Source organism: Phaenicophaeus curvirostris, chromosome 22, assembly GCF_032191515.1.
Source record: "Phaenicophaeus curvirostris isolate KB17595 chromosome 22, BPBGC_Pcur_1.0, whole genome shotgun sequence".
NCBI classification, from domain to species: Eukaryota; Metazoa; Chordata; class Aves; order Cuculiformes; family Cuculidae; genus Phaenicophaeus; species Phaenicophaeus curvirostris.
In genome coordinates, this window is record NC_091413.1 from 2,510,081 (window position 1) to 2,536,626 (window position 26,546).

At 44.7% G+C, this 26,546-nt stretch overlaps 1 protein-coding gene across 2 annotated transcripts in view; it reads left to right on the plus strand.

Annotated features, from left to right (window-relative positions):
- Window positions 1-26,546, plus strand: part of DVL1 (dishevelled segment polarity protein 1) — a 66,042-nt gene that overhangs the window by 4,754 nt on the left and 34,742 nt on the right. For both annotated transcript variants that reach the window (XM_069874775.1, XM_069874774.1), the window contains exon 3: window positions 24,426-24,495. In XM_069874775.1, the coding sequence (XP_069730876.1) occupies window positions 24,426-24,495 (70 nt within the window). The remainder of the gene's footprint in view (window positions 1-24,425; window positions 24,496-26,546) is intronic.

The window sequence follows — 26,546 nt, forward strand, 5'->3', positions numbered from 1 at the left end:
AACTTCGGTTACAGTTTAATTTATTACTCTGCCTTTCAGTCTTAATGTTACACTATCAGTAAAGGTGTGGAAAACAGATACACTGCAGAACCTTCCTCTTGATTTTCAGGACAGCCTGACTTTGACAGAGAACCGCTTTCTCGGGGGTGGCTTCTGCACCACCTCTTGATGGGATGGGCCTCTTTGTTCCGCAAGCTCAGGCTTCCCTGCTGCCTCCATCTGTAGATACGACGATGTTTAGAAGAAGTAGGATGTTTAACTGTGTTCTGGCTTTAAGACTCAACCCTTGGAAGTGCTTTGTGCCTTCTATTTTTATTCCAGTTGGTGGGAAACGAAGCAGGGCCGTTACAGGATCAAACTCATTAACGTGATGATATCAACCAGCAATGAAATTATGAAAAGGTGGTGTTTGTGGTGTGTCTTACAGACAAGGAGCTGTGTTACCAACTTGCTTAGCTGCTTACAGCAACTGATTCTTTCCGCTCAGGGAAAGAGCTCAGAGGTCACTTCCGATTGCTGAAAAGGTTGGTTCTAAGGTTACAGCCTCACACATCCTCACAATAACATATGATACGAATTGGTTGATTCTTCGATGGTTGAAAAATGGCAAATAATGAATATATCTAAAAATAAAGCTATAATTTGTGATGCCTGGGCTGTCATGACTGGAACTCTGACAGCTGGATAGATGGTGTTGAATCATTAGGATCCATAATGACTCTGTCTGACAGTTCCTATGAAATGAATTCCTACCCATCTGCTCTTAAATACTTGATATTTCCAGAACTTTTGTTGTAAAACACTATCACTAACTTCCAGAAATACAAAATTAGAAATGTATCCGATCCTATGCGTTCCCATAAGTGATTTAATTTGTTCTGCAGTGACCTGCTCTGAGGCTCCACGCTGCTGTCTCACCTCTGGTCAGTCCAGGATGTTCTGCTGCACATTGATTATAGCAGAGGAGGTTCAGAGGAAGAATTGTACCATCTTAAATACATGCTCTGTACAAAAGCTTGACTGATAAATATCCTCTCTTCTGCACTGTGTGCAGTCAGCGCGTCACCGGGCGGGAGCTGACGGTGTCTGTCAGGACTGCGGGATAGGCAGAGCGAGCCCATCACACGCTCTCCGCAATCTTTATCCATCGCATACCAGGGTAGGTCTGTTCTGCCATCCTCCTGGGTGAGGTTCAACTCCTCATTCTTTCCATTGTGTGAACTAATACTCTCTTGATTACACTTCTTCAGGGAGTACTTTGAGGAGTGGCTTTGTAGGCATTCCTTCAGTATCAGCAGAGCTTCCTTTCAAACTCCACTTTTAGACGCAGCTGTTTCTTGCGCAGAAATGGATTTTCTTGGTACTTGGTGTGTTGAAAACTAGGAAGCAATTGTGATTTAAAGCAGTAGGAATCCACCCTCAGATTGGGATTATGAGCTGAATGGGGCAATTTTTGATAGAAGAGGAACACTGTCTTGTGTCTTTTTCTCATGGAGGCAGCATGCCATCTCTGTTTTTACACTTGCCCTAACAGGAGTCCTTACTGAGAAATGGGAGTCCTGATTGACAAACGTGGGGATGCAGAGTAACTTCAAAGCTTTTAGAGACAAGATATTAAAACCAACACCCTCAAAATACTTGTCGTGGGGACAAGTGAAAGTAGGAGTTGCCTATTTATCAGTGAGGCTTAGGCAATCGATGCTCTATGTGCCGTTTGGACACTGGACATATGTCATTTGGAAATCAGAAAGCTGATTTGCGTTTGTGTTTGCAGCATTCTGTGTTCATTGAGTGTAACTGTGAAAGCTGTTGGAAAAATCCAGCAAGCAAGGGAACAAAATCATAGAAGCCTTCTTTCCACCTGTTCTCACTCGGATAAGGCAGCGTACTTGGCCAAAAGTGCCTTGCAGGTAGGATTCTGCCTTTGAAGTGGACGCTGCTCTGCTGTGCAGGAGCAAGAGTTTTGGGATGGAGATTTGGTTTGGTTGGTATCGCAATGAAGATTTTAACGAGGTATTTTTGCTGCTGTTTTTAAGGAGATCCTCTCAAGACTAAAGAGCAGCATGAAAGGATGCCCACCTCCATTCTTGTTTGAGAACTGAACAAGCAGGTGACAGAGGCTGATGTAGGGCAGTTGAAGGTAGGAGCTTGTCTTTTTTGACACGGAATAAAATGAAAGCAAGTGGTTTATTTCTGCATTAGAAGATACGGACCTGGTAGACGAATGTGCAGAGGGGGCATGTGCTAAAAATAACAGGGTAGGAAAATGATCTTTGCAGCTCTGTGACAAGAATTGATGCCCACAGAACGAATCTGTATGGATCAGAACCAGGCAAGCGGATGCTGGGGCAACCGCTGTGATCGAATCTGGCAAATATTTTGGGTGTATAAATGGAAAGTTTCAGAATTACTAAGCAGGCTGTGAGGCTTAAAAGTAGACTGGATGTGAGGGTCTAGAGAGCAGTCAGAATTCAAGGGGATTTCCAGGGGGCAGGTAGATCAGCAGGTAAGAACGGGCAGGCCATAGGACTCTTGGCCTTGAAATACAGGCAAGATGATCTTTACAAAGAAACCAGGTAGAACCTCCCTCTGATTGTTTGTTTTGCCATGTGTATCTCAATCTCCTCCCTGTTTAATTTCTTTTAGCCTTAATGTTATTGAGAGAACAGGGTATCTTCAGGGAGTTATGAAGTAGTTCCATGAGGGTAGAACCTAAGCAGGTTTTCTGAAGATTTGTGTCCTTTCATTGTTAACCCTCTGTATTTTCTCCGTTAGCTCAGACTGCTTCCTCAGTTAATCAATATTCACAGATTAGACTGAAAAAAAGACAGCAGCTCACTTGGACAGGAGGTTCGAAAGGGCTGGGGTTCAACTGCTAATGCAGTCACATAATTTCCCATATAGAGATGCTTATGGCATGTTTCCTGCCAATATCTTTTGGACAGCGAACGTGCTTGAACAGATGGAGCAACACATGAGTTTCTTGTGAAGGTTTTTTTTTTATCCTATATCCTTCTTGGCCAGGTTTGCCTGTCTGCAGGCGAGAAAGGAATGGTTGTGCAATAGTCAAAGCTGGCTTCAGGTCACACCGGGACAGCTGTTCCCTGCAATGTAAACAGGCCGGGCTGACCAAGAATATAAATGCAAGGCATGTTGCAGCCCGTGGCGAGGATTCCTGACCCTTCGCTGCTGCTGCTGCCGCCAGCTTTGCTTTGCAAGGCTGTAGCAGGGCATGTGGCAGCACTGGAGCTCAGTTTTGGACAGATCCAATGCCTGGTGGAGTCGCTGAGAGTCTCTCTCTGAAATGCACTGGATTTGGAGCCAGTTTCCAGCTGAACTGTTTGTTTACGTGAACAATACTGGTTCTAATGTGTAACTTGTGGTGAGCGCAGTGGGAGGAGAATGCTTTTTAACAAATGCTTTCCTCAACAAACCCACAGGTGGTTGAGTAGATGGATTTGAGAAGATGCTTGGATTTTTATTAGTTCTTTGAGACAGGTAATAAAACCGAGTATGGGGATGCTGACTTTACAGTTCACAGGGTTGGCCGTGGTTTTTTCCAGCTTTCATTCCGCTCATCATGGTCTGTTGCACACTTAAATGCCTTAAACTTTTCGGAAGTCCTGCTGTTGGTGGAGGAGCTGAAAAGTAAAAGCCAAGTTTCAGTTTGAGTCAATTGAGTAAATGTGGAATAATGGTATGAAAATAGGGATTACTAAGAGCAGGTCCTAGGCCTGAGGATCTGGATCAACAGTGACCTCATTGAGGCCTTCATGGGGAAGAAGGAGTCTTGAGACTGGAAGGGAGGTCTCGTTAATACCTGCAGAAGGTTGGAGGGCTGTTCCCAAGTGGGAGAAAATGGTTAAAATGCATTGTTAAAGCACTGGATTGAGACTTAAAAAAGTTGTGTTCAGCCACAAATTTAGGCTTGGATTCAGCAAAGTCCTTGGACACAGTGAGGTGCAGGGCTGAATTGAGGCCTCTGTTAGCTCCCTGCCTGATGAGAATAGCCTTTTTCTCCTGGCTTTTCCCCATTTTCTCAGCTGAGATGTATAAAATTCCAGGAACCTGCGTGCCTCACTGCTGCTGTTTAGACAGCATCTCACACCGTGGTGCTTTTCTGTTTGCTGACATCAGAAAGCACTATTGTAGCACAAATAATAAAAGTATGGATAAGAACAGCAGCCTGAGAGACCTCAAAGCTCGTGCTTTGTAACCACACCAGGGTAGCTTACACGTGCTCTGCCAAGCTGATTCTGATAGCTGCCTTAAGTACAAGTCTCTGCTTATTTTAACGTCCCAGCTGTAATGTAATCTAAATATTTAAAACAACTGCTTTTTCTGCTGGAACCCGAGGACTGCTCAGCTCCTAGGGTGGAGTGTGTTATATTTATTAAAAGCTAATGCTATGAAAACATGCGAAAGGGATACATCAGGTTTGGGCTGCTTCCTGTGACTGGTGATCTGCAGCAGGACAAGTTAGAAAAACAAGTTTAATACTGTTTGGTTAATGAGCACCTCTGCGTAGTGTAGGCACAGTTTTGTTTTTCTTTTCTCCAGTGCTCAGGTAGCCTTCTTTTGGCTTAAGAATACACACACAGCCTGTGCAGCTGGTGTGAACATTAACCATCTCTATAGGATTTGAGTTCAGCAGCTTATTTATAGGCTTGCTCTATCTCTAATTAAAATTTGCCTGTGAAGTAGGTTGAATTAAATGGGATTTATTTAATAAGAATTTCTGAAACACGATCACCGTTACAGCCTGCCACAGGAGAGGGAGCAGGCAGCAGGAGGAGACCCAGATGCACCGGGAGGAGATCTGCGTTCAGCACTTTGAAACCAACCATAAACAGCAGTGGAATAGATTAAAATTTTGAATTAAGGAATTAATTAGCATATAGTGTTAAAGCCTGTAAAGATTTCCATAGTCTTTTTGAGAGGAGTACAGCAGGCTTCCTTCGCTTGGGTTCTTGGGTTCTCCTTCAAGCAGGAGCCTGGCATTTCACAAATAGCCTGTTCATGCTCGCGTTTGTGATTTGACTTTAATTGCAGCCTGGTGTCACCAGGACAGCGTGTGGTCTGGGGGCATTCTGGAACACCAAGCAGGTATTTCACCAGTTGTGCCAGTGCTAGGTGAGAAGGTTGACAAGGTAGTTTTTATGACACACAAACAGGGATTTTTCTGTGCATGGCATCACCGCTAGAATTCTCTCCCTGTTCTTCTGCTCTTTATCTTCCAGAATCATGACAAGTTTCAGTTTGGATACCTGGATAATTAAAATTACTTCCCTTCTCTCTTTTTTTCTATGACAGCTGGGGTTCCTGTATGTTTGGCTGATGCTGATGTTGTGTTTGATATGATTTGCAGTATATTTTCTGCCTTCCTCTCTAGGTGAAATTCTTTCAGATGGTGATTTCTTTTCCCCTTCAAGTTCTGGCCAATTCTCACTCCCTTTCCTGTGTTACTGTCATCTTTCCCTTGTAAATAGACATGGAGAAAGGGCATCCATCAGTGTCTCCGTGCAGCTGATACTTGCCTTGAGAATGTAGGAGACCTCAAGGAATTTGCAGTATGTTATAGTCTCCCCATTGGAGTCTTGAGTGCTTTGTGGTTGATAGGGATCGGATTTGCTAGTGGAATTTCTTTGCAAGGACCCAATTTATCAGTGTTTCTGTCAACTGAATAGCTAGTCCACTGTCTTTATTGCTGCTCGGTCCAATTTTAACATCTCCAGGGTAAATGCGTAGGATGATTACTGGCAATTAGAGCAGTGAGCTGTGCTCACATCCTCTTGGAAACAGGGACAGTTGAAGTTTCTATTCCACCTCCTTTTGTATTAAATAACTTAGCGAGGTCAGCTGGTGTTTGCAAAGCAGCAAGCCTTTTTTTGCTTCAAAATTCTACAATGCAGAGGCCAGGCTTTCTTTTTTTGGTTTTTTTTTGGTTTTTTTTTTCTGTGTTTATGATGAGTAAAAGGGGAGCAGCATTATCCTTGAAACATTCAGCAGTGTGGGAGTCCAGTCCTGAAGACATGAAACTCTGCTCCCCTTTCTTAGCAGGTCCATACTTCTCTTGATGTACCTCACATTATGGGAGGGAAGATCATAGAATCATTAGGATTGGAAGGGACCTTAAAGATCATCCAGTTCCACTTTCTGCCATGGGCAGGGACACCTCCCGCTGGATCAGGCTGACCAAGCCCCATCCAACCTGATCTTGAACACCTCCAGGGATGGGGCAGCCACCACTTCCCTGGACAACCTGTGCCAGTGTCTCACCACTCTCATGGTGAAGAAATTCTTCCTTATATCAAGCCTAAATCTGCCCCTCTCCAGTTTATACCCATTCCCCCTTGTCCTATCACCACAAGCATTTACGAATAGTTCCTCTCCAGCAGCTGATTATTCCAGTTAAAGATGTTGCCGCATCAAATACAGCTCTTTACATATGTATTATTGCAGTTTATTCTGCGTGGCTTTTTGGCTCCTTAAAATGCTGAGATTTCTGGATTTTATTTGGAAAGAAATTAGAGAGGAAGCAAAGTGCCAAGTGTTAAACCTGCTTAGTAAACTCAGCATCTAGAAGAGTTTTATTCCTATTTTCTTCTTTCTTTTTTTCCTATTTCCCATCCTCCTATGGGAAGAGGAAAGTGCCTTGGTGTTTCTGTGTGACTTGACCATCTATTCTGCGAGCGCTGGAGGTGGAATCAGCCCTTGTCCTTTCTGTAGCCACCAGGTAACCCTTAGGTGAGCGAGTAAGTTCTGTTTCTTTTGCCTTGACATCGGCGCTGACGGAAGCAGCTCCGTGATCGCTCCATGCGGAAACACCCAGAGAGAGCTTGAGAAGAAGGCTCAAAGAAGTGGCTGTGTCCTTTGAGTGGCCGGCTGCTGCACGCAGGCTTAATTTATCCTTTGGTCCTTGAGATGTGGCTTTGCCCTTGTACTGGCAGGACTCGGCCTGTTGTGTAAGGAACACGCTGCACGGTTGCTGATCCTTTGTTTGAACGCTTTGGACACTTTGATTGTACTGAATAATGGAGGTGAGGCCAGCGGCCTCTGATAAAAATGGACACGGCACCGAGTTGAGGGAGATTAATGTCATTTGGTCTTGTGGTTACGTTTTAAAAAAGCTTGCTCGTGCTTTCTGGTTACTCTCTATTTACCTCCTTTTTGCGTTCTTGTAGCAGAATGGTTTCCCTGCAGTTTACTAAAGCTGAGGCTGTAAATGACTGCATTGTACTAAGCAGAAATCTTCCCTGATGCGGTTTAATGGCTAATTATGATATCCAGGATGGCATCTTTTCTTTTGGCTCTGTACTTTATAAAGAAAACAGCTGCCTCATCTTTTGGTAAATATCTACTTTATGTGCTCTAATTGTATTATTAGATGGCGGTAATTAAGATAGTCCAGCAAGGGATGTGTGTGAGATCTGCAAACAAATCCTCTTCTCTGAGATAGTGGTAGAGGACTGTGGCCTTCGGTAGCCAGCATTTTGAAATCCTTCTGCATGTGCCTAATGAGAAAAACACATGTAAACTCACTGTAAGTGCAGCTATTTGTTAAGAATTTTGCAAGATGTAGAACATACAATGCCAGTTCCAAAGAAAGCACCGTTTTCAGAAGAGATACTCTGAGTAGGTGGATTGGGAAAATGAAAAGGGAGAGGAAAGCATTCCTGACAGTCTCTAGTATCAGTTTTACTGTTTGTTTAATCACTTGGTTGGGGTTCGGAATCTGGACAGATGATTAAACTGATCTGTTTTTCTTGTCCCAGCAAAATGTGTTGTTTGTTCATAATCATTAAGGGTAGGTCCAGCTCTGCTTCCAGTGAAGGTAGGGGAAAACCATTTCTGAGCTTCTCGCCATTAGTGTTCACAAATGCAGTCTTGCCTTGTTTATCCAAGAGTTCCAAGACTGGTTTCTTTCGCTTTATTTTTCTTCTGTTCAAAGCTTTAACAGTGAATGCAGACAGTGTTGCTTTTAAACCGGTCTGCCTTGTTAGTTTAGCTCACAAAGCCAGCGTTGCAGTTGGAAGCCTAGTAGTAAGTGAATCAAAACATCTCTTCAAGAGCACGTTGCTGACAGTAAAATGTAGGGAAGGTGTAAAATGTCCTTTCTCAGTAGGATAGCACTCAGTCTGTCTTGGTCTTTGGTTGCCTACCCATACACCTTCCCTGTACAAAGTAGGTTTGCGGAGACGGACTTGCAGCAGTACCGAGTAAGCACTCGCTGGAGTTGTTGTGTGATCCTTTCCCTGATACTGTGGACCCTGTGAGGAAGCAGAACTAAAAAAAAAGAACTAGCCCTGTGCCAGCGTGATTGTAGGTGTGAACCTTTACTTCTTCATGCTACAGTACAGAGACTGACCTTAGGTTTGCTTCAAACACATGGTACAGGGCTGTTTGATGTACCCCATCAATAACCAGTTTAAACTATTTTAGGAGATGTTTTCTCACCGTGATTCTAGCTGGCCTAAAAATCACTGTGTTAAAAAGGCAAATTCATAAGCAATATTCTCAAAGAAGGAGCAATTTGATAGTAACATCTGATATTTTCTTTCCCTCTCCGAGTTCAGGGCAGCTCCCTCTGTTTCCTGACCTCTTTTACTTCGAGAGTATACAAAAAAAGCAAATTCCTTTCCTTACACACCCTGCAAAAACTGGCAGAGAGATGATCCTCTTCTAGGGTAAAAAACGAAGAGGTCATGCCTGCTCTCCAGAAAACCTGCAACTCTGAGCACTGCATCCAGCCTTCTCCTGAGAAGGTCCTTAGAGATATCAAACTTCGCTTGTTTTCCCAAACAGAGTAATAACCTCCAAGTGAAAGATGTTACTTAGACTGAAACTTGTTTGTGGGTGGGTACCTGTCTTTATCCTGAGGCCCTGGCCCAGGATGGCCAGGGAAGTGGTGGCTGCCCCATCCCTGGAGGGGTTCAAGGCCAGGTTGGATGGGGCTTGGAGCCCGTGATCCAGTGGGAGGTGTCCCTGCCCATGGCAGGGGTGGGACTGGATGGGCTTTGAGGTCCCTTCCAACCCAAACCGTTCTGTGATTCTGTAAATACTGATGTTGAGCAGTGGGATGTAGAATGGGCACACCATTCTCTAGATCTTCTTTCCGCATCGGAGCTAAGAGAGAATTGTAAATGTAGGTTATATGTGCAGAACAGTGTTGATGTGTAAGCTCTGTTCTTCCTATCTGGTTACTGCCTGCCTTTTAGCAAATGACATTTGGATTGCCTGCCACTGGAATGCCAATCTCTACGTTAATTAAGCACCAGCTCTAGGTTTAATGAGCGTGTTGGACAAGTGGGCGGATGTTACTGGGGATTTTCTGATGGTGCTTTGGGGTCCCACTTTTCAGAGGAGACTACTGGAGGCTCGTCCTCCAATTTTTGCTGTAGAGTTTAATCAGTTGAGACAAGCTGCTGAGCAAATACAGAGCAATTTACACTGCTTGAGGAAGTAATGACCTAAATATCTGCCCTGGGATTCTGTTGTGGCTTACTTCCATGTGAAATGTAAGAAACTGAGGAAATAACAATCATTTTTGGTTATTTCAGTGGCCTTGGTAAGATAAAGTATGAAAATCGTCTGGAGGATATTCAAACCATACAAAACATGATTGGAGTGAAACGCTTGAGGATCATAGAATGGTTTGGGTTGGAAGGGACCTCAAAGCCCATCCAGTTCCAACCCCCCTGCAGGGACACCTCCCACTGGATCAGGGGCTCCAAGCCCCATCCAACCTGGCCTTGAGCACCTCCAGGGATGGGGCAGCCATCAATCTCGGAGGTCTTTTCCAACTTGGTGATTCTGTGATTCACAGGAATTTTCAGTCTTGGTTGTCATGGCTGAGATACGGAGCCCATCCCATGCTCTGGAAAGCTGCTAGGTTTGTATCATTCTATTTTTAAGATCGCTCTGATTTTGGAAGGAGAGGTTTCCTATAGAGGTCGCTCAGCAGTTTGTGAGGAGCAACCCTAAAAGGGAGCCTCCAGATCACAATTTCTTTATTTTTTCTTACCCTGCTGTTGCATTTCTGTAGAAGCAGCTGCATTAGAAATTCCTTAGTAAGTGAGTGTGCAAATACTGCTTGTTGGCAGCTCTCTTGCTGTGGGGAACTGGGATGAGGGTTGTGTTTCAACAACTGTTAGGCTGCTAAAACCGCGTATTCATCCTGTGAAGTTTAAGAGGAGCAGATAGATTTGAAAGTCGTCTGAAAATAAGAATTTTGTTAGTTCAATTCGATCCAAAACCTGCAATATTTAAATGACTTCTCTCTGGGATGTGAAGAGAAGAACGACTGTGGTTGAGGCTATGATTTGGGATTTGAGGTCTGCGTGCAATCTTCCCTCTTCCAGTTACTCTGTATTTGACCTTGACTAAGTGATCAGTCCCTGATACTGCAACCAGTTAAACTGGCTCCGAGCTCCATTTAGGTACATGAGCTGCACCTTTGGAGGAGGCTGTAAACACGTTGAAATTACATCCCTGGGAAGCTTGTAAATAGGGGCTTTTATTTGGGGGTTCAGTTCTGATTGGTAAAAACTTCTGACCCAGAATACAACTCCAGCTTGCTGCAGGCTCACATAACCACGGGGGTTGCCCTTCCAGAAGGATCCCAGTGCAAACACATGCTCCCTTATCAGATTTCCCTTCCCTTTTGCTTCACTTAGTGGCAGAGAGGCTCTTTCTCCCCTCCCTGCCCCATTGCTTTTTGGCGGTCACTGCAGGAGAAGCTCTTGGTTGATTCCTCCAAATTATATAAGTATATAAAAATAATTTGCCAATGCAGAAAGAATGGAACTACTAAAAGAGTGGGTTTGCAAGTCTTTTGGGAGCTACTTTTTAAATCTGTTTATTTCCAGTTGTATATATTTATATTTTCAGTTGTAATTTATGACCTGTTTCAGTTACAGACAAAGAAAGGCACAGTAAGGGGATCAAAAACTAACCAAGCCTAGAGCCTCACCTGATAGAGAGAGAAGAGAGAAGGATACATGGCAAGCTTGTCTTTATTTGAACCAGAACATGCAAAGAAGTGTCTGATGCTTAATTACATTGTGCTCCTCCTGAGGAAGAAAGCTTCACCCTGGTAGCAAGCGATGACGAGATAACCAATGCTGCAGAAAACATGAATATTTAGGAATTTCTGGACCAACCGTGTTGTTTATAATGAGAGGTGCTGGTTCAAGTGTTGAATTCAAGGGGGAGGTTGGATTTCTGATGCCATGGGGAAATGTGGGAATACTTAGTCATGAGAGATTATTGAGCAAGTGGCAGTGTTTGTAGACGTGCTCGACAAGTTCCTCCGTTCAGTCTATGCAAAAATCTTCAGTGGTGCTAGAAACAAATCCTGAAATGGGACAGAATGTGCCTTCCAAAGAGTACTTGGAATGAAGGTAAACTGAGTAATGGCCCTGGAGCCTCTGTGAGCAGGCAGCTGGAGCGTTGTTAAGAGTTCTTTGGTGCTTTACGTGTTTTGTGGTGGCTCCTGCGTAGCACACCCTGATGAATGCTTGGTGAAGATAACGAAGGTTTGCAATGCCAAGTGAATTTATTTGCTGTTGCCAGTGCTGTTTCAGGGCTCCAGCTTGTAAGAATTACCTGCAGGGTAAATGGAAATCCTGTTCCTCGTGTGCTATTAGATGGATGCATCTGGAGCAGAGCGATCAAATAGTTAATGTGGAAAAGCCTGCCTCTTCTTCTTTCACATCGTCCCAGCAGGGGTTGCATTTGATGGTTTACATTAGCTTTGCTGTTCCAGCTCCTGCTTCTTTCACACCCTGCTTTTCATCCCCCCTCCCTCCTTAGGTTTTTTTTTAATACATCTTTTATTCAACGTGGTTAATAAGCATATTTGTCATCTGCTTATTCTTGTCTTTGCTAACACTCCCCCTCCTCCCGCTCAGACCAAATTAACAGTAACCCACTGAATTGCAGATAATGCTACTGTGAATTAACCTGTGCTGCAGGGCAGCTTCGCGCTCCTACTGCCAAGTTGACTTTAGTTTATGTGGCTAAAATTAGGCAGTGCAAAAAGAGCTGGTATTTTCCTTCCTGACTGGAGGGGCTCATCGGTGTTGGAGGGCAGTGACTGGGCTTTAGGAGGCATCTCCTGGACAGGTTCTTCTTGTGGGGACACCTCTGGCTGGGGACATCTGTCCTGGCATTGTCCCATGAGTCGCTGCATGAATCGCACTTGTTCTTTCCATTCGAGAAAAGGTGCAGAGACAAGCAATGTGGTTATTTCATTGTTGTTTATACAGGCAGGGGGCCTTTCTGACAACTGGCATCACCTTTCATGAGGCATAGTGTGAGCTCCTAGGAAGACAGAATGTCAGAAAGGGGAGAAATCCATTAGGATGTAACAGTTCTATCCTTTTTAAGGAAGCATCTTGCTTTTTTCTTTACATAAAATAAAAGTGAGAGTAATAGAAAACAAGTGAGTAGAAATATAATCGCTTGCTGTGCCCAAGATCTGGGACCGTGACCTGGGATGTACTGGATGCAAGAACAAATGCGTGACACAATTATCTAGCAGAGCCTGGCAAAGTGACTAGAGGTTGCTTCCAGTGATTGCTCCTGGATGCAATGGGTTTTGACAGCCTTGAGTCTGTTACTGTCACCACAATAAAATGCATTGCTTCAAATTAAGCAAAAGAAGACCTTTTTTTCTCTTTTCCAGTCCTAGAAACTCTTGGGTCCTATTGTTCCTTTCTCCTTTTATCCTGAGGGCTTCTAGGAGCAATCGCAGTGTGGTTTGTCTCTGCATTCCAAGCTGACAAGAAGCTTTACAATATGTCAGTTAATAACCGGGGCACTGTGAACTCTCGACAGCGGACTGGATGTCGTAATTAGAGCTCTCTCTGTTTGATTTCTTTGGAGCAATGTCATACAAATCAGGAAATGGCTTTATAACTCTATGGACAAACGGGACATTCATGTGAACTTTGTGACCGTAGGGATCCAATAAGGTTAAGTGATGGTGGCTTTGGGTGGGCTTCTAGGTTGGAAAAGAACGCTGTGAATTGTTTGAACAGTTGGTTCAGCTTCCAGTGCCTGGGAATTCAGTAGCAGACAGACACCACTATCCTTTGTGTCGTTGTTGATGGCCTCAACAGTCAGGGAAAGGTTGAAGCTGTTTCTGGAAACACGTCTCTCTGGTTCTGCAGAAGAGTGAAGGATTGAAGCGCATTGTCTGTACTTGGTTTTTGGGTGAGTGGAAGGTTCCATTCTCCAGGGTTAGAAGTTTGTTTATACTTCCTTTGAGTCAGTAGTTTGGTTGATTGTCTTCTTTTCCTCCTCCCTCTTGAACAGCCTCCTCTCTTTCACTCCATCAATACCTCTGATTTGTCCTCACAGGATGCTGGATGTCACGTTGTCCTCAACTTAGCAGGCCCCCATGCATCTAAAAATGGATGTGAGCCAGAGCTGCCTGTATTGAATAAACGTGTTTCTGATTTTCAGTGCTTTTTCTAAGAGTTTGTCTCAAATATTTCTTTCTTAACAATTTGTTCTTTAAATCTGAAGCGTTTGGTTATAAGGTGTAGGTGCTTGTGAAATTAAAACCTGACTTTTAAAGCAGCATTAGCTCTTAAAACCTTATTTCAAGTAGTTGTAGAACCACCTTGACTTTTCCTTGCCCAGACTGCCGATTTTCTCACATTCGTGTATTCTTATTCTTTAGTTTTACTTACAGCAGCCAAATAATGTAAATAAAACCAATAGAGACGTGCACATCTGCCAGCTCATGAAATCTTAAAACATTCTTTTCTCTAAGGACAGTAAGTATAAAAATGTAAATGCAAAACAAAAACAGCTTTGAAAATGTATTGCTCTTTTCCTGATATGATTCATTCTCCTGAGCGTTATGCATTAGGGGCAGATATCGGTTAACACTGCAAAAAGTGGCTTTTGGAGACAGTACACAAAAGCTGAACTCTTATTAAAGCTGTTTTCTCAAAAGGAGCTGTGTCCCTGGGTGTGGAGGCACCGAACTGCTGGAGAACAGCGTCTGCCAGGGCGAGGGAAAGCAACCCTGGCTTGTGAGAGTCTGACTGTGCCTCCTTTCGTGGCTGTGTTTTCTTCTGGACAGATTTCCTTTAGAAAACAGTGACTCAGGACAGGGTCAGAAGGTAATAGCTGTGTTAGAAAGTTAGAACTGAGATGCTGCCAAGGTGTCTTGAACTGTTTCCCCTCTTTAAGATCCTGTAAAAGAGAGAGTTGCTTAGTGTGCGCTTCTGATTTTCCCCCCAGACAGCCTGGCTTTTGGTGGCTTTGCAGACACTGGTTTGAAAACCACCAGCTGGACCTTTGCCTGTGGATAAGGTACTTGGCGTCTTGGGGCAAATCTAAACAACTAGTCCACGTTTCAGAGTTTATATTCCGTACTCACCCCTCTCCCTCCCCTTCTCATGCATGCTGTCTCCTTTTAACAGCTTCTTTTTCTCTCTTTAGACTCCAGGGATCACTAATTAAGAAATCAGCCTCTGGTTGATGGGAGAACCATTGGCAAGTGCTGCAGTTACAGAGCTGCTGGGCTTCCCAAGTCCCTCACAAAAAAGGAGTAAAGATAGGAAGACAGCTGTGAGAGAGGAATGGACAGATTACAAAACCACTGGGATTGGGTCTCTTCTTATCTGGCTCTGCCAAACAGCAGGATATGTGTCTCAATGAAATCAGAATTAGGAAATGACAAAGTGGAGTTGTACTCTTGAGAGATGCTATCGGTATCCCTCTGCAAAAATAGGATTGGGAACGCTCAAGAAGCTGCTCAGGATTTGTGGTGTGGGTTGGTCGAACAGGAGCTGTTCTGCCTCTCTGCTGCGTTTGTAACAGAAGCAGCAGCTTTACGGGTTCCCTGTTCCGGTGTTATCATCTCCCGATGTCGAGTCAATCGAAAGCCTGACCTGTGAAAAGCTCCTGTGACTTCTGGATTGTAGTTCAGTTGGCGTGTAGGAGCTTGGTGTTTGTGAGTGCTGTGATGTGAATTTGCGCTCGTTAGTTTGAACTCAATATGGCAAACGGCCTTTGCTTCTCTAATAGGATTTGGAAGGAATCTTTGCAGCCCTGCTATGTGTCCCAAGCTGAGTCCGATGCTTATACGGACAGCTGTCTTGTACTGGAAGACTTCAGGTTTCTCAAAGCAGCACCTCTCCCAATTTGCTTTTACAAGAATATTGGATACTGCAATTTGTGCGATCGTTCTTGCTCTTTTTCTAAATGCAATAGTAGATATTTTTGTGCAACTCATTGTAGCATTGTCTGGAGTAGCAAACTCATGACTAAACATGAACATGGGGCTGGGGGAGCCCTTGCAGTCAGGAGCCTGTTTCGCTTCTCCACCGGAACTCGTTTTGATGGTGAAAACAAAAATTTTTGGCCTATTGTGGTGAAAATGTTTAAAGAGTGATCACCAGCCCGTGTGGTCGTGTATCCAAAGACTACCTGTTCCTTAGTTTGTATCTGACTTGGGATTTTGCGACAAGCTCTTTTTCACTGCCTAAACAAACTTGTAAATCCAGTTATTCTTTGAGGTTGAAGCATGGGTGGAATTTATTGCTAGGTCTGAAACTAAAAGGTCTGAACCCAGCTTTTCATTGCATTAGAAGTTTGTCTTGCAGTGTTGCTATCCCAGGGAAGCGTCAGAGGGCTGGACGTGCTCTTTTCCTCCCCCAGCGGCACGTCATTCCCTGTGGGAAACAAAACTTCGAAGGAGTACAGATGAGGACAACTTCATCCTGTGATCTGGATTCCAAAATACTTTGTAGATGCTGTCCAGGCTGTGTGTTGAACGGCTGAAACAGCCATGAGGTGGATTCATGTTCTACCCCTCTTGGGCTGCCTTTGAGATTTGGCAGAGGTTCTGGGAATTGTGATTTAGATTTCTCTCCAGAGCACTTTTCAACCTGGTATAGAGAACCGAGTAGGAAAGGCTTCTGGTGGCTTCCCACACAAAAAAAAGGATACGTGGTCTTTTAGGGGTTTTTGTGGATCTCTGTGGGAGAGTTGCCATTTGCATGTTTTTAGAAGGCAAACAGAAATGCTTCTCTCCACCTCTGTGCCGGTGTTTTATATCGGTCTAGAAGCGACAGGCACTATTGCATCCATTCCTGCAGACACCTAACCCGTCCTGGGCTGCGAGTTACCCTTCTGGAAGGTGGAGGAACGCAGACCAAAAGCCCGTATTAAAATAAACTGAATAATTTTCACCACATCACTGACCAGAATTATGCCATTTAATTAAAATACGTCTAGACGAATAACCTAGGGGGAGAGAGAGATTATCTATAATAAGTGTTTGAGGTTTCTGCAGAGGGACCATACTAAATAAATTTATGAATGGCTTCTTTTCTCCTGAGCATCCGGAGTCTTGGAGTAGCTGTTGCTGGATAATGTGGTTATTTCTCGTCTAACTCGCTTGGCATTCATCACTTTGTTAGCGATTATTTTAATCTGTCTGTAAATAATATTTCTGTGAGGTATCGATTAGCACTTGTGGCTCATTTTTGACCTAGATTTGTTATTATAATGAGGTGCTTTTAAAAGCACAGAAGGTACACTTCACAGAAGAAGAAGAAGGATCGATTCTTATCTTGACTGCTCTCTTGTATGTTTAGCTTCCACGTTCTGGTTGGCAGCTGAAAGCCAGGTTGTGTGACACCTGTATTGAAAAGGAATTAAATGACTGTAATGAGGTCTGGAGTTGCTGCCTTATCCAGTGGGTGCTTAGAATGCTGAAAGGTCTTAACTGGGGGCACAAACAACTGCCTGGGCACTTGGCCATTGAAATGTGTGCAAATACACCAAGATAAGAAACATTTGCTGTCAGTGGGCTCTGTTTTTATCAGTGGCCAATATCTTGAATAACATGTTGCTGCAGAGTTGTCTTCTGGGTTTTTGGAAAAGGACTTAGGTTGTAGTAGTCTGGATATCACTTATTATATCATCATAACCTCCTTCTGAATTATTTACTGTGCCGTCCCTCCTCGGTCAGTAGCTCTGCCTACAGCAGATCCATCCCTGGGCTGACGCTGATACGTCAAGACCAAGTGGAATGTAGTATTTGTGCTTGTGTTTGGCTTGGGAGTGAATTTCACCTTCCAGAGTTCGTGTTGGTAATTTGAGGATGGCATTTACTTGACAACCCATTGGATCAGACCCATGAGGGGACTGCAGTGCCGCAGCTCCGTTCCGGTGGACTCTTTCTGCTGGATGTGTCAGCGCATTGTCCTGTAATTCCACTCTCATTCAAAGATTGTGACCTTTCCACCAAGGTCCTTTCTGTTCCTCAGCTTGTCAGATGTCTTTAACTCAGCATCTGCTTGAGTGCTGCGCTTCTATTGGCACTTCTCAAGTAACTTTGAAAGGTGTGGAAGCACAGCTAAAAGGCCGTACTGTTTGAGTCAGTTTGTGCTGAGGGAGGCTTTATAACCAAAATCTGCGTTCCCTTGGCACAAAATTAGAGATTTTCTTGGTATGTGGTAGGTTGAGTGGCCAAGAACCTTCCAGTTTGTTCATCAGTGGGGCTGAGAGCTGTTGATGATCAGCTAAAAGCCTCGTGAACCTTGCCTTTCAATTCTCAGCTTCAGAACTGGCTTGGAGAATGGCACTTGGACTGCGCGTTAGTAACCACGCCGTCTCCATGAGCTGGTCTGTAGTTCTCGGTATGCAGGGTTGTGACCTGACTTCAGCCTGGAGAGGCTTAGATTTTCACAAGGCTGCATCTCTACTTCAACTTTGTGTGAATATCATCTCTAAATGCTGTTTAGAGAGTGTCCTGCCCCGAAGTTTTGAAGATAATTGTACCCTGGGGAAAGCGGAATCAGAACCGGCTGGTTCAAACGGACATCCCACAACCAACTCACTGCTGGCAGTGGCCTCTCTTTTACAGTGTTTTTCCTAGGTGGTTTTTAAGAACTGTTTAATTTTATGTGGGCTTGTTAATATTTATTGGTTTGTAACTAAGCCATTGGACTGGGACTTGGAAATCTGGGCTGACCTGTCCCCTTGTGCTGTGGCTTCCTTGTCTTTACAGCAGAGATGGTGCTGTCTGTCCCCTGGGACAGCTGCGAGGATCGATTTATTAACACCTGTGAGATTGTGATATGGGCACATAAATAATTTACTAAATAACATGGAGGGTAGAGGAAAAAGGGAAATGACAGAAAAGGCAGAAGACTCTCAGTGTGGCTAAAATGCTTTCCTTGTTATGGACACTTTAGGCAATTCTGTTCCAAACCCTTTCCAAGGGAGTGGATGGTGTTGATGAAAACAAATGGTGAGGCCTCTGAACTTCAAAAATCAACCATTTATTTGGCTTCTCCATGCACATGATTCGGAGTAACCTTTTTTCTGCGAAGTTAGCTGGTGGTGGAGTGGAGAATCACACGATGAACATTTGGTCTATCGGTGCTAAAACCAGAATAATTTCTATAGATATCAACTCATAATGCCATAAATGCTGGTATTTTAGCGGGATGTTCACACCTTGAGCATCTGCACGACCACTGAAATATTGTTAATTAAGGAGTGGAGAAGCAAATCATATTCCCTGCATGCCATTGCTCTTTAACAGTCAGTCAGAAATACTTTGAAATACTTAATTAGAAGGCATTCCTCATAGATGCTACCAAGTGAATGTATTTGGAGGCGATGGGCAGAAGCTCTGGTGAGGGTCTGTGGCCCAGCACGAGTCAGGCCATGCGGCACTTGACTGAAATGGAAGGATGAGACGGATCTGGGCTGGGAGCCCGGGCACCAGTTGGTTCAAAACACGTGGAGCCTTTTAGTGTGAGTCACTGTGTTGCACTTGGAATGGCTGAGAGGCCTTTAAAAGTGCTGCAAGTGCGATGCAGATGGCTAACGGGGATTGCTGCACAGCAGAATTCCCCTGCTTCACCGTCCAGGCAGCTGTAATGCAAGTGATCTCTGCTTCCCTCCCTCCCTCTCCCTTCCAGCCCTTGGATCATCTTCGTGGCCTCCTCTGGACTCGCTCCAACAGATCCATGTTCACCTCAAGGTCATGCAGTGGGTTGGTGCCAGAGTGGAACTGAAACAGCTTTGATTGTCCTCGAGTCCCAGCTCATTGCTATAAAAAGTGAAGCTTTGAGCTTGAAATGAAGGGTAGCTTCAGCATGATTCTGAGGAAATACAGTCATTCTTACTTCAGTCACATGCCTAAGCGTAGGTTGGTATCTGGTGTAGGACCTAAATGCCAAAACTTTTCCAGTATCCTGCAGTTCTCCTGAAGGACAATAAATTATCCATAGTCAGTGTGACAAACTGCTGGATGTGCCTCCAGGAATAAAGGTGGAGCGGAGAAAACAGAGAAGAGGCAGTTGTGTGGGCAAAAGTGTTTAGTGTGGTGATGAAGATCAGATGTGGCAGAGGATAACTGGTGTATAAACATTTGAATGCATTAACTGTTAATTGCAGGTGGAACCACCAGGACTATGCTTAGATTTTTAGAAGTGTAGAGTAACATGAGACAGACAGGAGCAGCTCATCACAGAAATGAAGAAAAAGAGGCTTTCCGAACACATTTGTCACCTGTGCAGGAGGAGGCGATTTCCCTGATGCTCACTGCTCGCAGTTCCTTGCTACAATTTCTGTAGAACCCATGAGGGATGTGGACTTGGATGCTGAGCCTCTGCATATCTCTTTTATTGAAGGGTATTTTGGTGAAGGTTTTGTCCCACTGCTGGGTGTGTTGTTCGCATCGCAGTTGTGGGTAGCACATTCATATTCAGTTTTGACAGGTTCGTGTGGGAGTGCTTATATGGAAAGGCAAAGCATTGTCAGTGCTGGGTATGAATAACAGCCTAAAAAGGTGATCGCCGGTTCCAGTCTGGCTCTGTTGTGTTTTAAGGGGAGATTGGCACGAGCCTTTGGTTGAGGAGCGCTGCAGGTCTGCCTCGGAAGGCTGCGGCACGATTCCTGCTCCCGGGCTCAGCGGGATGCCGACAAGATCTGAGGCTTTCAGGCATCGCAGAAGGCTGCAGATCCTTTGTGCTGAGCAGAGCCCTTCTGCGCTGCATTATGGTGTTTATCTGCTTGGCAAAAAGATTTCTCTTCTCCTCCCCTCTTTCTGGTTTCCAGCAGAAACATTATGTCCTGGCTAAGCCTCACGTGTAAATTCAGCGGGTGGCTTTGTTTCCATCCGTTTCTAAAAGTCGGGAGGCCGGTTGAAGGCTTTCTGTGTTGTGACCTCGGCTGCAAAAGTCTAAAGTTTTAATTCAGCGTTAAACATTGAACCTGAAATGTTAATCAGCTTCAGAAAGTCTATTTATAGAGCTGCAGGCATGGTTCCAGTGGGGTAGTTGCAATTCTCCATGTGATCAGAAGGGCAAGAGGTGGCAGCTGTTGGGGTTGCTGGGTGCCTTCTGCAATTTAAACTGTCCTTAAAGGAACAGCGCATCTTTGTTTTACTGAGGTTTTCTCAAAACTGGCTCTCCTCTCTCCTGTGCTTTGGCATTGTAGCGAACAGTCTCATCTTCAGAGATGTTTATATTCTGCAGGGAAGCTTGGCCTGATATTGGCAGGCAGGGTGCAGTAGCTGGACAAGTCTGGGCCTTCTTCAGAAAGGGCTTCTTCCTGCAGAGCTTTAAAAATATATTTTTATGGCTAGTGAAGTCCAGAGAGTTTCTATGAAGCAGCCAAGTGGAGTGGGATACCGGTGGAGTTCCGACTGCTGGTCTGATGGGCAGGTGTCTGTCAAACTGCATTAGAAGGTGGGAGCTTCCCAAGCAGAAGTTGCTTTCAGGTGAGCTGAGAATCTGCCAGCCCAGCTAGTAGAATTTTACAAATATCTTCACTTGGTGTTCCCTCATTGCAAATGCAATCAAAACTCAAGACTGTGCAATGCTATCAAATCCACAGCTTAATATCCAGTTGCCTAAATGCGTATGAATCGGTTGTTAGAATTTTTGGAGTTCCCTTGCTGCTCTTCATATGGAGTCAGAGTGTATTCTGAGGCAACGAAGAGCGTGGCAGAGGGATGAGAGTGAGGGTAAGCTTGAACAATCCTGAGTCTTTGGGCTAAAATCCTCTTGGGAGGAGAACAAAAGGTCAGGATTCTCCGAGGGTAACCAGGAATATCAGCCTGTCACAGAAACAGGTGAGGTATGAGAGGAGAACAAGGCTGGTTTGGTAAATGAACCCGGTACCTGTTTGTGCGGAGCATGGTGGGAGCAGAGCCAGAGGATCCAGACACAATTCCAGGAAGCGAGAGGAAGGAGGGGCTGTGACCAGCAGTGATTGTTTCATTTAGTAATTAATTTTTAAACCTCAGCTCTCGGTCAAATAAAGCAGAGGATGTGAGCTGCTGCGAACTGTTCCCTCCTCCCCTTCCCCACACATCCACACCCTTTTCTGTGTTTCCAAGTGAAGGCTCGGTTGATGTGAGAGCTGGTAGTGGGGATCGTGCTGGCAGTGTAGGACGGGTGCTTGTTCAGGAGTGTGGGGTCTTTTCCATCCTCTGTCACCGATGTACTGTGTGACCTTGGGTGAGTTATTCCCGTGTCCTTCTTTTACCTGGTAGGTGCATTTGAAGGATGAATAAACGACGTAACAACTTGTGCACCAAGCTTTTTCTAGAGGGTGATGAAGAGGAAAATGATACAAATCATAGAATCATAGAATAGTTTGGGTTGGAAGGGACCTTAAAGATATCTAGTTCAAACCCCCCTGCCATGGGCAGGGACACCTCCCACCGGATCGGAGGCTCAAAGCCCCATCCAACCTGACCTTGAACACCTCCAGGGATGGGGCAGCCACAGCTTCCCTGGGCAGCCTGTTCCAGGGTCTCACCACCCTCATAGTGAAGAAATTTCTCCATATGTCCAGTCTAAATCTGCCCCTCTCCAGTTTATCCCCAGTCCTATCACTCCAAGCCTTTGTGAACCATCCCTGCCTGATCTCTTAGCACTGAAGAACCACCTCCATGTGAGTTATTGGTGTGCTGGCAGAGTCCGTCCTCCCTCCCCTTTGCTGAGGAGAATCGTGTCCAGCTGGATCACAGCAGGGCCCTGTGGGGTAGACCAGCTGCTGGGAGGTGTTGGGACCCAAGTTGTCTGGAAATGCCTGGTTTGTTGTTCTGTGTTCGTTGAGTGATAGCTCTGTACGTGACCCTGGGTAGGTGTTTATTTGCTGTCTTCTCTCTTGCCCAGAGTGGCTCAAACCTGGGTTAAGCAGGGGATTGTACATGCTGGGAAGAGACACTGCATGTGTTCCCACCTCGCCAACGTTTATAGAACCATGGTGTTGCCAGGGACGGGATGGATGTAGGAAACAAATATCTCCTCCTCTGAAGGGAAGCTTTAACTTTTCAAGAGCAGGGAATGTCTTTCTTGGTAGCAGATGGTCCCTCTCCTGATTGTTGACCAATAAGTCTATTAATGACTGTGTTTGGGAGCACCGATGCTTTATCTCCGCAGTGGACCACATCCAATACCAACAGACTCTTCCTTACCTTGCTTGGAGATCTCGGGCAGATGGTATGCATCACCTCTTCCCAGGGAGGTGGTTGACTCGCCTTCCCTGGAGGTGTTTAAAATGCGGGTGGATGAGGTACTGAGGGACATGGTTTAGAGATTGGTGGGAATGGTTGGACTCGATCATCTGGTGGGTCTCTTCCAACCTGGTGATTCTATGATTCTGTGATTCCTCCTTACCATGCTGGCTTAGGTTGGGTCTTTTTTTGAACCAATTCCACAGGGCCTTAAGACCTTGGTTTTTTATCAGCTCCTAAGGGACCCTGTGTGTTTCAGACACAGACAACAGAATGAGTCTCCCTCAGCCCTCACTCCTAAGTTCTTGTAGAGCAGAAGACATCTTCTTGAGTACAAAGTTGTCCTCGGACTGAAGCATATGGCTGTAACCATTCGTATTCCTTTCTTGCCTTCTCTCTGTTGCTTCCCCTTCCTGAGAGTTGAAAGGAGCTGCATCTTTACTACAAATAATGATTTGTAAAACAGCGATATTTGAAATTAGTGGTTGCTGCTGTCTTTGATGTTCTTGGCACTGTTGGTTGCTACCCAAAGCAAGCTGGGAATTACAGTCTGTCATTCTCTTGCCTCATAGCTCAAGGCTATATTTAGTAGTTCAAGTTGCAACAGATCCGAAAGTTATTCCCTTTAGCTGCAGCAGGCGGCTGACGCTGCGATAGTGTGCTGGTTTGTGATGACTTCAGTGGGCTGGTTTTCCATCATGGGGACGGCTGAACCAGTCCATGCAGAATTGCAAGGATATCCTGCCTGCCACTGGCTGTGTCAGTGTTAGAAAGACCCCCAAGCCATCTCTCAGGAAAGAACTTCACAATCAGGATGGTTTTAGTGCTTAATTTTGCCTAAATCTTGGGGCAGAACTCTGCGTGTGGTTTCTGGGGTGCACTCAATGGCATTTCCCATGGCAAGGGGGGAAATATTGTCATTTAAAACAGGCAGCTGTCAAGGTGAAATTATTGCAGCATCTTTATTTGGTGATCCTGCAGCTGGAGCCTTTCTGAGTGAGTGTTCCCTCCAGGACTCAGTGAAACAGGAGAGGCGAGGTTTGAGTTTGAGTCAATTCATTGCTGCTGGAGGTGCGTGCGGGTGTTGAAATCCTCTGTCTGCACACGGAATTTGCAGCTCCAGAATTACAGGTCTGAGGGCCTCGTTGAATTGTCAGAGGGTTATGAAGCACTGAGGATCTGCTGGTTTCAGTGGAGTTTACTCTGAATTGTCCTTTTAGAGCCCAGGTGTAAATGACTGAAGCCAATGCTGAAGTCATACGGTCTGTGTCCTGCTGCCAAAAGGTGAAGGGAGGGCAAATGCATTAGGAGTTAAATGGATATTTTAAGATGTTTTCCTTTCCAATAGCAGGAAAGGGATGAAATCTGCCTGACATTGTACTGCAGGCTATTTGCAATGCAAATAAATATGGAGAAAGAAGAGGATATTCTTTCCTGCTTTAAAAAATGGTTTAAGATGTGCAAATGTGGGTATTAGTGATGATATTTATTCCTAATTTTCCAAAAATAAGGTGGAAAGAAACACTTTGTCCATTTGGTCTCTTCTCCTTCCTAATCGTTTTCCCCCCTCATAACATGACACCTCATGCACAGTCCATTACTTTGTGGCTGTTGTGGGTTTTTTTTCTACAGCAACAAGAGACACAAAAACATAAATAAAGGAAAATGTGGTTGGCCTTTTTAAGGCTCAGAGAATGTCATAACCAAGTTGTCCTTATTCCCCTGTGTCAGGACTCGAGGCCACAGATGTATTTCTGGTACGAATCTGCTGTTTGACTTGATGTAAGAGTTGCCGATAACAACATCTTAGTCAAGATTTGTATCTTCCCTGGACGATTTAAGCAAACCACTGTCCCTTCTGATGTGATTTCAAACCCTTGATTGTATTCCTAATGTGTTTTTTCTTTTCCAGGGTGGTAAAGGAGGAGATCTCAGATGACAACGCAAAGCTACCTTGCTTCAATGGAAGAGTGGTGTCCTGGGTAAGTTGGCTCATCTGCCCGTGGGGCTCATTCGTTGGCTGATACCGTGAGCAGAGTAGCACGATAGTTGGGACATGGATCTGGACTTTTAGTAGGACCTTGAATCTCAGATTACATGGATCAAAGGCTTAGTTTTTCATTATATCTGTAACATCCTGTTATTAAGTGATCTATTTTATATGTTAGAGGAAAGTCCACCAAGCCGTGCAGGGCTGAAAAGGTGATTTAAACATAAAAACTTTGTTGTTGCAAAGATCTAAAAGCAAAATTTAGATGTGTGGCTTTAACTGTTTTGGAGAATCAATGGTGTAGAGCTTTTTGTGAGCGTGATACCCATGCAGGCTCTCCTCAGCCGCTGCTGCTGGGCAGCAAATGACACAAGGCATCCTAAACCCATCTGTTTCTGCTGGGGCAGAGGCAGCACAGATTGGTGTGAGTACTGCAGATAGATACATCGCTTCAAAAGCCTCTTTCCCCTCTTCCCACCATCAGCTTGTTTCCAAATTTATATGCATATCCCACTTGTTCAGATTCAGTTTATAGCTCTCTCCTCGGAGATCACAGCGCACCGTTTGCAGATGCTGCTGACAAGGGCTTCTGTTCCCCTTGCCGAACAATCAGCTGCAACATCTGTGTCTGACCTGAATTACGAATTGCAAATTACTTTTTCCACACTAACACCCATAAAATTGCAGCGCTTATCTGCTTCTATTTGCTGCTAATTACTGGAGGAGCTTTATGTAAATCTCGCTGTAAGTTAATTGTTCACAGTTTTGAACCCCTTAATACCCTGTTCCCTGGATCCTAACAAATAATCACATACGTGTAGTTCAGGGCTAGCAAAGTTGGTCTTTACCTTTTCTAAAAGCTGCGTTTTGGGCAGGGCTGTTTCCTTTTCTGGTTTTTAATGTGATGGGGCTGAGATTTCTTTGTCTCCCATGTTAGAAAATGTGTATCAGCTGGTAGCTGACAGCTTGGCATTCTTTCCCCTACCCATCTGTGATAATTGTTGCCCTGGTTGTAAATCATTGCCCTGTACATGTGAGTATTTCACACCCAGGCAATGTATTTAAAACGGGAACATGAAGTGTACCCGGAGCAGCTCAGCTGGCTCTTCCCCACACCTCTCGACTGATGCAGAGGCTACTTTGAAGTTCATGAGGTGACTGACATATGGAAATTGGAGATATTAATCTTTTTTAATATCATTTGAATCCTTCTGTTTGTCCTCAGTAGGAATTTTGATCTTGGTGTCATACGCTGGACTGATTTCCATAGGGGAGAAGGTTCAAGGGAGGATCCCCAAGTCTTTAGTCGTTGCTTACTTCTCCTGCCCTTGGATCTCAGTGTACAGGGATATTAGTATTGAATTAGAATCACTGCTGCTAATTAACGATCTAAACCTCCTCCCATCCCTCTTGTGTCCTGCTTGGTTTTCTCCTCTGCATCTTAGATCTTGGCCTTTTGATAATGGGGTGGGTTTTATTGTTGAGGTTATTTTAGGGCTAAGCAGTTTGGGATGGAGGGCTGCTGTGTCCTGGATTCCTTTTCTGTGGCTGACATTTACGTTTCTTAATGATACAGGGGCCAGTGCTGGTTGTGTGGCTGCGTTCTTCATCCAATAGTTCTTCTGTTAATGCATTTACATGAGGACGTAGCTGGAGGGGTTCGAGGCCAGGCTGAATGAGGCTTGGAGCAACCGGATCCAGTAGGAGGCGTGGGGTGGGACTGGATGGGCTTTGAGGTCCCTTTCAACCCCAACCATTCTGTGATTCTATGACACGTCTGCCTGTTCTGCTCACACACACGCATAAAACCTAGGACGCAGGTTTTTTCAGAGGATAATTTTAGTTCTTTGGGACTGCTTAATTGAAATTATTCATGCAATTTGGGTTTTTCAGGCTCCGGTCCTTACTGGGCAATTTGGATAAATAGCTTGTATGGAAGGGAGTAGGTTACCTTCAGGCCTTTTGCAAAAGCTTAGCATGTTTTTCTCTTCTCTTTGCCCGGCCCTGGGAGAGCCTCCCAGTGGAAGCTGGGAATGTGGAAAG